Source organism: Eleginops maclovinus, chromosome 4 (assembly GCF_036324505.1).
Source record: "Eleginops maclovinus isolate JMC-PN-2008 ecotype Puerto Natales chromosome 4, JC_Emac_rtc_rv5, whole genome shotgun sequence".
Lineage (NCBI taxonomy): Eukaryota > Metazoa > Chordata > Actinopteri > Perciformes > Eleginopidae > Eleginops > Eleginops maclovinus.
Window position 1 is genome coordinate 7,486,512 of NC_086352.1, and position 11,204 is coordinate 7,497,715.

The 11,204-nt window shown below is 43.8% G+C and overlaps 1 protein-coding gene across 1 annotated transcript; it reads right to left on the bottom strand.

Annotated features, from left to right (window-relative positions):
- Window positions 1-381: 381 nt before the first annotated feature.
- Window positions 382-9,305, bottom strand: larp6a (La ribonucleoprotein 6, translational regulator a). The gene is made up of 3 exons (XM_063882364.1): window positions 8,488-9,305; window positions 4,034-4,232; window positions 382-2,311 (listed from the first exon to the last, which is right to left on the bottom strand). The coding sequence occupies exons 1-3, from the start codon at window positions 9,192-9,194 to the stop codon at window positions 1,223-1,225; spliced, it is 1,995 nt and encodes a 664-aa protein (XP_063738434.1). The 5' UTR covers window positions 9,195-9,305; the 3' UTR covers window positions 382-1,222.
- Between the last annotated feature and the right edge of the window lie 1,899 nt (window positions 9,306-11,204).

Here is an 11,204-nt window from a genome sequence, read left to right on the forward strand (position 1 = left end):
CATTAATCGAATAACAAATTGGCAGATTGATTGACAAAAAATAGTGACTTGCAGCCCTACTTATTGAGATTAATGACTGTTGATCTGTGTCGAAAAAATCTTCCACTTAACAGTGTGCAACTAAATCAGGCCTTGCAAAATAAACTCCTTGTGCAACATTTTATAATCCATCATATTTCTTATCATGCTCCCATCTGTGCAAGCCATTAAAAAAAACAACACACTCTCGTGCCAATTCTGCTTTCCAATTGTGGAATCGCCTCTACAGTCTTGGCGCAGCAACAGTATCTCACATGCATACTAAAATAGAAAGATGGATACGATTGCATCATGGATCGTTTCAAATACCTCACAAAACAAGAAGAGAAAAATCAGGCCATGTTGCAATTTTAGTGATTTATTTGTACAATAGGAATCGCAATGTACAAATACCCCAGCTCAGATGCAAAGGCAGGAACATGAGAGCATTTTCTTTCTTTTCCTTCCGCTTGACCTTAACCTCCCTTGAATCTCACCAAGAGCTTAGACTGATGGAAACAGATGCCAAGAAAATAATAAAAAAAGCTAAAATAATAAATAAAGCAGCTAGAAATTAAACATTTACAAGGCGGGAGGAGACCATCCAAACTAAGAGCAAACAGCAAATTAAAAAAGGCAAAATAAAAACTGAGAAATGTCCCAAATTGAACCGTCCAACCTTTGTGGCAGTGGAGCTTTATGGCCTCTTTAAATAACATGTAAAAAAAAGATGACACTCACAGTAGACGAATACAGAAAAGGCATATGGTGATACCTCCATCAGTTCCACGCACCTACGCCACTCACACTTACACACCATCCACAGACAAGGTTGTGAGCTTTTACACACACAAGACAGAGGAGACATTCAATCAAATAAAAAAAATTAAAGTGAAATCCCCCCCCCCCATATGTAAAATAAGATTAAACAGCAATGGGGATGAAAGTCCATTTCAAAAGCAAGATCACTTTACATTCACTCAAATGTCCATTAGTAAATCACTAACGCAGCCATGGTAACTCAAAACGTCGTATAAAAATATAACAAAGACTGAAAACCGATGCACTCAACAAAAATATATCTACACAGTCTCAAATGTGGGGTAAAGAGGGGGGTGGGGGGGGGTTTGTGGCCAAGGACTGCTCAAATTTCCAATCTTTTTCTTCTTCTTTCTGGGGGATAAGGAATGGTTGCTCCACACAATCAAGTCTGAGTCGCAGCGCTTTTTCCCCGCTCTGCAACAGAGACACAGTGAAAGCCTCGGGTGCCGTCGGGGCCCCTCGGCAGCCTCGTGACCCCCGGCGGGAGGCCGTCGGCGTTCTGGATCTTCCTCCCCATCATCGGACTGCCCACCGGACTGCTCTCCTGAGACGCCACCTGCTTGCGCCGCTGGACCCACGGACTCCCTGAGGGCGTGAGGCTACTGTCCGACGAGTAATCCGCCCAGCGGCGCCCGGCCTCAGGGCTCAGGCGGCCCTCGGCTAACGGAGACTTATGGGGGGATTTGCGCGTTGGACAGGGGCTGGCGCGGGGACTCGACCAGGGGCTGTTGCGCGGCGACATCCCAGGACTGAGGTGATTGTTTTGGAAGTTGACGCCCGCCGTGGTGGGGCTGAGCTTGTTGCAGGACTGGGACTTCCTGGCGAGGCGGGGGGACGTCGGGGTGCTTTCCGTCTCCGAGGAACTGCAGGCCGAGTCGTCTCCGTGATACTGGAGCTCCCGCACTCTGCTGTTCAGAGAGCGACTTTTGCGCATCCCTCCTTCCTCCCGCGGTCGCTCTTTCGGTACCTTCTTCTTGGGCGGCTTGGTGCCGATCAGTACGACCTTTAACCCCAGGGAACCCGTGCCTCCGTCCTCGCATCCTACCGCTTCGTTGGCTTTTACAGCAGCCTCCACCTCCTCAAACTCCAGGATGGCACACTCCTCGGCGGCAAGCTGCGTGTAGCGGCCGCTCAGCCTCTTCAGGTCCGCCGGAAGGTCCTTCCCCGGCTTCAGGACCCTGACGGAGGCGATGGTGCCGTACGTGCCGAACTCTTTCAGCAACAGCTTCATCAGCTGCTCCTGCTGAGTGGCCGCTCCCTCGCTGACTCCATTATCTTTAGTGAGCGCTGCCAGCTCCGGCCACTTCAGCAGATCACTCACCAGCAGCATGCGGCTCGGCAACGACTCGCTGGCAAAGACTGGCACTGCGGATTTACGCCGCACCTTCCGGCCCTCCTCGTTCAGCTCGAGGATCTTTGAGTGTCTCAGAGCGTAGGCAGTCGTCCTCCAGTCACGAGTCAAGTGTTTCACCTGCGAAGAGACAGCACTCGTGTTACAGGGGTGAGGGCATGAGCAGTTTGAAAGGAAAACAATGAGGTCACATGATGAGCCCGACAACTGCTCAACACCACAGGTGGATGTGTAACTGATCGTCGTCACAGAGAAACCCCCCTAACTCATGACCAACAGTAAGACAGATGAGTTTTGTATTACAAGGTTTTCTGAAAGGCAATGTCTAAATATTCCAATTGATGCTTATTTTCATGCGATTCCGTAACAGATATGTGAACATTAGACACATGTTTTTACAGGGGCTCATTGATATCTCTTTTTATAAATCACTCCACAGATCAAAAACACTGATGACAGCTAAAAGGCTGTTTTGGATTAATAAAGCTCTCAAAAATAACCTTCAGAGTATCGATAGGAATGAGAGAGTAAGCGCTAATGAAGTGGAGATTTGTTGCCCAGTATAAGAAAAAACTCCTCTTGAGAAACAGCCTTGAATACACGTGTACAATTCTTACATTTTGCAACAGGTAAAGAAAATAAGGATAGTCGGTCATGATACTTCCCAAGTAGATTACATTGAAGAAGCCCTATTCTGCTTTTTGGGAGTGTTCCCCTTTCCTGTTGTGTATTATTTGGGTTTGTGTGCATGTAAATGGTCGGCAAAGGCTAAAATCCCAGTGTTCCCCCACCCTGCTTGAAAAGCCTCGATTGGACTCCTCTGTTTACTTCCTGAACAAAGCGACATCACTATGTAACACTTGCACTTCTATTGGCAGTGCTCCAACAGTAATTGTTAGGCTAGGGGTGGGACATCTCTTAGCACTCGACCAATCACAGCAGAGTCGACCAGCTAACCAATCAGAGCAGACTGGGCTCTGGTTTCAGACACAGGGTGTAAAGCATGGAGACATGTCCCAGTAGTAGGCTCAGAATATGAATATAAACCACTGCACATTTTGCCTCCAGCGTCTCACCTTGAGTAATGGAGTTGTATAATAAAGAAATCAATCCCTGATGCCTTCCAGTCAGTCACACTTCCTGAATAAATATCTGGACCAAACGTCCTGGTTTCACCTCCATCACTGAATAATTGGCTTGGATTTAAAATGCGTCACTGTGTCCTCAAGCTTCCAAGTGAATCATTGTTTACATTAAAAGTGAGCACGAGTGTGTGCGTGACTTGGATCACTCTTGGCATTAACAGGTTTTAAAAAAAACAACAACAACCAAACAAGTCTGCGTGCATGGGCCAGAGTAACAGCAGCTGTTAGGAATCACTGAGAGATAAAAATCCTTGCACCCCCCCCCACAACACCTAGTCATGTGGACACTAGCAACAGCCAGTCGTTCAATTCAATCACAACGAGCCTGCTAATAGCCGTTTTAGAACTTCCTCTCATCCTTACTTTAACTCCAATGGGTGCGTTTCCATCCGAGTTCAGATGTCTAGTATAACCTGTGACTGGATATTATATTCAGATATCAGCTAATGTATAACATCATATATCATTCTGATTGTCCACATGAAGCCCCCCCCCCCCCCTCAGTTGATTGATATAATTGAGCCACCTATGGCCATTCACACACCCAGCAGGAGGTGTGAACACTGATTTATCCCCAAACTACAAAGTCTGCAATCTCAAGCAAAATCAGGACAAGGAATTCAAATAACGCCCCCAGCCCCCAGCCCAAGCCACCCCCCCGCCACCCACTACCTAAGTGTTTTGCAGCCATGGTTACCTTTTTGAAGGAAGTGAGCAGCTTGACGCTGACGAAACCCAGTTTGTTGCGCCGGACGTGTTTGAGCAGGAAGGCGTCGTGCTCCAGGTTCTCGTCCGACAGGTAGTACTCAATCTGAGCCACCAGCCTCTGGATCAGCTCCGAGTCGGGGGGCTGCCAGCTCTCTTCCTCCAGCTCCCCCCCGCTGGTCCCTGCACCGCTGTGGGAGGACAACATGCATCATGGTCAATCAGCGTTTACTTATACAGCCTGATGTCACACATTCCTTGGTGTTATTAATGTCATTTTATCCTGCGCTTCTGTCGCACACAAATCTTAATACTCTTATGCATTTCAATTTCGTAAAGCAATGTTATATAAACTATTTTCTCTTTATACAGTGCATTATATTTGAATACAGAGTTTGATAAGGGCTGCATCTCAGAAACTACAAGGAGCACAATCATGGATATCAAAAGATATGCACACATAATTAAATCCCATGTTTGGATCTTCCCTCTACTTCACAAAAAAGATTGCTCTGACTCAACCCATCTAAAACGGAGCCAAGTTATGATAATACATTTCTTTAGCAAGCGCTTTTAGAGGTGCTAAAAGCCACTTTACAGCAATAACAAATAATAAGTGTATATTTAAAAACTAAGTATTACTTTCCTAAAGTCAAGATTTCAAGACTTTAAACTAAATCAGAACAAAAAAAGTCAAATCTATGTTTAGTATTCTGTTCCTGCTAGGACTCCTGAATGTCCCTACAAGATCAATTAAGGTCCATCTTATGTGCGCATATGGGTTCAAATGAATAAGCCCGAGTTTGTGACTGACTAAAAAAGACATTTAAAGACGATATATGATGGAGATTCTTCACTATATTCTGACCTTTCATAGACTAAACAACTAATGGAGAAAGTAATCAATGTCAGGTTGCAGCGCTGCTCTCCAACTGTTGCACATTTCCCTTTTCATTAGCACAAGTCGCCTGAGAATTTGGCCGAAATGCTTCATCATCCAACATTTCCCAAGCTGCGTCTCCGCCAGACCTCAGTGTGACACCAACCCTGAAACTGCCAAGCCCTCTCCATCTGAAGGGTGCAGAGTCACAGGCTCTCCCTCCCACTCAGAATATGGTGGAATCACCAAGACAACGTCACGCAAATCTACACACACAACAAAAAAAACGGGTTCCAGAGCTGCACAGCTGAAGCTTTTAGGGCACAGTGAGCTCTCAGTGAGACGCCTGTGTGAAGCTGTGAGGCAGGTATTCTTTTTGCAGATTACAGTGAGGGTCTGAACGAATTTTTGTGGATGACTCATCACCTCCTCCCCTCCTTTTCCTCCCGCGCACACCCTCAGTCAACAGCTCTCCATCCGCCAACCTCAGCTACTTCAGATACAGACGAGCACCGGCCGAGCTCTTAGAGGACAATACCGTCACTGTCAATACCTCATTTTAATATCTGAAGTGAAGACACACAGCAGAGATATGCTGTCAGAGAGCTTCAGACCGAGTAGTGCAGGGAAGTCTCTGGAGGAATGTTGCAGGAGTATTACCAGCAGCATGCTGACGGTGCACTTTCCTTTATCAGTACACACTTCCTGATCGGTTTCAATAAATGCCAGAGCAAACAGGAGAGGAAATACAGATAAGATTATAGTCAACGAACCGAGGAGAGAGACAAAAGAAAGTGTAATCGTCTTTGTTAAAAAATAAATAAAAAAGACCAACTGGATGATGGATAGATAGTCTTAAAAAAAAGGTTGGGAAAAATGTGGAACAATGTTTGGGAGACAAAGACAAAATCAATAAATGATGTACTACCCACATTAAGTATTAAATATATTTATATATTATCTGTTCAGAAAAGAGCTGCAGTGATAAAGCAGCTATTCAATGGTCATTTTCCATGCAAAAACTGTATTAAATTATGTTTCAGTCAAAATTATTGAGATTTCCTGATTTTCTCAGTTTTATTTTATCTGAATATTTTGGGTTTTTTTGGTAAACAACACATTTAAACTGAATGGACTCTGTTCACGATTTTCTGACATTATAAAGACCACATGATGAATCAATAATTCTAGAAAAATAATCAGCACGGTAATCGATAATGAAAATAATCATTAGTTGCAAACTTAGTGATATTGGAAAAAATGTGGAACGATGTTTTGGAACAAATACATATTCATAAATCACAGATTTTGTCATAACACCGTGTACGGTATGTCTCAGATCTTCGGGGGCGGGCTTACTCATTGTTCCCCAGGTCAGAACCAAACACGACGAAGCTGCTTTTAGTTATTACGCGCCGCACATCTGGAACGTCTTTCCTGAGACCCAGATCAAAGGAATTAGTTAAAAATATTCAGATTTGTATTTTATTGTTGAATAATTTGCCCAATTCTGACCTGTGATGATTTCGAAAAGGGAGGTTTTTCAAGATATTAATCACCTAAATAAATGTATGCTAAAGATGTACAATTGTGTACGACTCGCATGAAACAAAACATCCAAGATAATGATATCTACTTGAAAACAAATGGGAAAACGAACTTCCATCCAGCTGATTGAAACAAACACTTGCGTCCTCTCCGATGTTTAATGGTCTTTGAATGTGTGACGACCCTGCGTCCCTGTTGTCCCTGTAATGGTGTCTGTCCCTTTAATGATTGTTCCCTTTCTTTCATTAGCGCTGATTGAAGGCACCTGACTGAGCAGTTAAAGGCCGGAGCCAGAGTCTTCCCAGGTCTCTATTTTGGCTGAAGGACTCTGGGGAGAGCAGCCTCGTTTATGCTTAGGTTTCCCTTTTGTTTTGGTTCGGCATGCAACACCCTGCATCATACCATGTTCACACATGCACATCTACACTACTGATCTTACTAACTAACACACCTCATGATGGTAGGTCTTTGATTTGTTTGCTATAATAAATATATTTTCTTATAACTTTGTCCTTGCCACCATTTTTTGTTGTGGCCAAGAGCCGGGCTGTGTATCAGGTGCTAGCGCGGCCCTTTATGTCCCAGTGACATTAAGGTGTGACCTGCAGGCCGGCTGAGAGGCTTGCCATGGGCCGAGAGATTTATTTTCCCCATTGGCCTTTCTGTCACTGACTCACTCTTTGCGCATGCAGGCCGAGTATAGGGAACTTATAGGCCAGAGGATAAAAATAGCCGGCCGTGATGCAGGGGAATTGGATTAAAATGAAAGGTGCAATCCTTTATCTCTCAGGTGTCTGCCTGTGCAGCCTACAGGTGGTTACACACTCCCAACCAGGGGGATAATAATACCCCTCAGACCTTTCTGTGAGGATTTACACACCCAATTGTGGTCATATCTTGTCCTATTTACCCATCGTGGTGTGTCTTTGTTACACCGGTCATGATTATAGTCATTTGTATGGCTTCTTTCTACATTACTGGCATTCTTCCAGCGAAAAATCCCAACAGTACCCACGCTGCATGTGCTGGCACGCCTAATAAATGATAGAATCTGACTAAGAAATGAAATGCTTAGGATGCATAATGTTTATACAGAGCAGGAAACCCCTCACTCACCTCACTGAACCCACTCTGTCTTTATTTGAGGAACTTTACTCACATTAAAGAACATAACGACCTGGATGAATATGGAAGTAAAAGTGTCAAAGACAGTAAAAGGGTTTGTTTTGAGTCAAATGAGATGAACTTTACGTGCTGAATGTATTTCCTCTCTGTAGGACAAATAAAGGAGTTGATTCTTGATTAAAGCAGAAACTAAAACCTGGATTTGCCATGTCTGCCTTTATTTGAGGAACGTTACTCACATCCTACCTATCACTTCTAATAAATATGGAAGTAAAAGTGTGTCAAAGCCAGGAGAAGAGTTTATAATCGACCAAATGAGTTTATTGACCTTAAATGCACCTTCTTACCCAGTGGTGTAAAGTAATTAAGTACATTTACTCAAGTACTGTGGGCGAGATACTTTACTTGAGAACATTTTTTGCTAGTCTACTCAACTACAATTCGTTGGTTAATTGGGTACTTTAACTCAATTACATTAATGTTTAACCTTCAATTATTTTGCAGATTTGGATTAATGATATGGAATATATAAAATCGACACTTAAATAAGACTTAATAAATAAATCATACCTCCCACTATACAAAGGAATTCAAATGAGCTCCACCTCCAATAATTATATTCAAAACATATAATATGTACTATTAGAAAAAGGGCCAATCTGCATAATGAGCACATGACATATTGAGGATAATGCTTATACTGAGTAACATTCGCAATGCAGGACTTGTAATTGCTAAAGTATTCGTACACTGTGGTATTTATACTTTGACTTTAGTACGAGATCCCAGACTTAGAGAAATATTGAAGTAAAAGTGTGTCAAAGCCAGATCTTGAGATAACTGACTTGCATCACCCAAGCGTCCGTAACTCAACTCATAGTAAGAACTCAAACCTGGATTTGTCATGTCTCCCGAACTCGTCCTCACTACAGCTGCCCCCGAGGAAGTCAATAATACTGGGGGATACCTCCACCGGCTCCTCGTCCTCCTCCGCTGCCTGTATGGCCACAGTGATCGTCACCGTCCCCATCTCCTGAGAGTGCTGATCCACGGTGATTACCTCATCGATGCCGTGCTCCGCTGACGCATCCAGGACGCACTGGTTCGGGATGGGGCTCTCCGTGGACCCGCTCATGTTCCCTGAACAAGGCAAGGTGCCTCCAGAAGCAGAAATGCCTCCCTGGAAAACTCTACTCTCGCTCGGCTCGAAGGCACACACAGGATACGGGGCGCGTAAAGCTGCTCGACGCTTCTTCGCGTACCAGTGATGGCGGAGAAGGAACCAAGGGGCTCCGAAGACACGCTCCACGGCTTGCCAAAGACCCCCGATCCAGGCCTGTGGAACAGAGGGGCTTGAGGCAGCAGCCAGCGAGACGCAGCCTGCAGGAGCTGGAGACACCGAGCTGGAGCCTCCTTGGGCTTCTACCGCTGCTAGTGCTGCTACTTCCTCATATGTAAGAGGCTTTCTGCGTTTGAAACGAGCTCTGGGATTGGGCTCTTCGCTCTCACTGCCAGCCCACAAGCAGAAGCTGACACAAAGCCAAGAGGGGGGCAGCAGGAAGGAGAGGCAGCGCATGAAGGCGTTCACTAAGGCGTGCATGTTATACCTCTTTCTCTTTTTTTCATTCGTAGATTTTTTTTGTACACACACAGTGTTGATTTCTATTTCTGTGAAGACACGAGTGGCCAGTTTACGTGGCTCTAAGTAGGGGAGCAAATTCACGTGTTCATCGCTTAATTGGGAAACTGCCGTGTCAAGGACAACCCCTTTTCTCTAATTAGATAATAGGCTCTCAGCCGGGTGGCACGCGATGAGGCAAGTGTTGTCTGTTTGTGCCACGAGGAAACACCCACATTAATACATTCCTATGCATAGAGGCCAACAAAGACATTGCAAATCGTTAGGTGATCTCCTTCAAACCTCCATATTATTTAGAGCTGACCTCGTCTCCAAAGACAACAATCAATAAATGATATACTTAATCCACACTATATCTTCAATATATTATGAATCTGTTCACATAAGAGCTGCAGGGGTAAGTCGACTATTGGATGGTCATTTTTCATGCAAATATGTCATAAAAAATTAGGTTTCAGCCAAAAAGGATTGAGATATCCTGATTTTCTCAGTTTTAAAAAAATATTAATCTGAATATTTTTTTGTTCTGGCTGAAAAAAACAAGACATTTAAACTGAAATGGACTCTGTTTACGATGTTCTGACAGTATAAATATCACATGATGAATCAGTTATTCTAGAAAACAATCTGCAGATTAATCGCCAATGAAAATAATCATATATTTCAAATGTAGTTATAAATTATAGTTATATCTTCTGTCATCCCCAATAATGAGGACATGACCTTATACTGTCCTCAATGATAGCTGTTTTCATTGAATGATTCATTCCTATGAGACTAATGAAACATCGCAAAATGAAAGTAGAGTAAGCATGATTATTGATTTGTCTCAGAGCCCCGCTGGGACATCCACACGCCAACATGCGGGCTCATTTCCAGAGTCATGGCTCTCATTGATGCTGATGTGAACATGTGTAGGTGTTCACAGAGCGTGTTAATATTACTACAGTCATCTAAATATGTCTGTTGTACATGAAGTCCATTTTCATAGCTGCTTGTTGGCCTCCACCCTAACAGCCCTGTAAATCATCCTGCATGAAATATCTTTACTCCTCCCCTAGCCGGGCTCACAGCTGGTGGGCAGTCTGACTCACTCTCTGCACCACATGCTACACAATGCTCCAGTTTGTGTACAATGCAAGATGAAGAGATTGGCAAAAAATGAGCTGAGGTTTCATATTGAGGGCTTATTTTCTCAGATGAAGCCACATTTTCCTCCCGCGGGGTCATTGCTTCCATCAAGGAGGTTATGTTTTTCAGTTTGCTTATTTGTTTGTTTGTCAGGGTTACGGAAAAAACCATTGGCCCCATTTTCAAGAAACTTGGTGGAAGGGTGTAGCATTGGCTATGGAGGAAGCTATTACATTTTGGAGTGGATCAAATCATTGGGCGGATACAGAAATGATTATTCTCCGGGACAAGGTCCTTCTCCAACTGTTTCCAAAGCAAACAAATGTGTTTCAAGGGTGTTCTAGGAACACGCCTTTAATGTTCGCTGTTTAAGTACATGTGAACCAATTTCTATATTCTATTTTCTGAACAGAATCAAGATGATGCTGCTTCTGAAACTGTGAAACAAGGAAGTGATGTTAAGACGACGCTGTTAGCACCTGCTGATCACTTCCTCTTTTTATCACGCATGACGTAGATGTCCCAGTTTGAAGAGATGGGCTCCTTCCAACCATCTGCCTACAATGTGCATAAAAGAAGCCTGAAAAATGCCTTTTGAAAAATGTTTCCATTATTTTGTCCACCCTTGTAGGTCTCTTTAAGTATACAATACAATTCCACAGCACTACAAACTACTTGAGCGCCTCCAAAACGACCACAACAACTCCAAATAAGGGGAGCTTCATGAACTCAGGATGTCATAACTTATCTAGTTTGACTATAAGCTGGAAACTAAATGCCTTTCTCAATCCCTCTCTGGGCATTGCTTTCTAATGTGCACCATTGCTCTCTAATTATTTC

Excerpts from the sequence above, each read along its gene's own strand:
- larp6a (XM_063882364.1), bottom strand. The coding sequence starts at position 9,194 with ATGCACGCCTTAGTGAACGCCTTCATGCGCTGCCTCTCCTTCCTGCTG. Across the intron at positions 4,233-8,487 it reads GGGAGACATGACAAATCCAG|CGGTGCAGGGACCAGCGGGG; the intron begins GTTTGAGTTCTT and ends GTCCTCCCACAG. Across the intron at positions 2,312-4,033 it reads TGCTCACTTCCTTCAAAAAG|GTGAAACACTTGACTCGTGA; the intron begins GTAACCATGGCT and ends GTCTCTTCGCAG.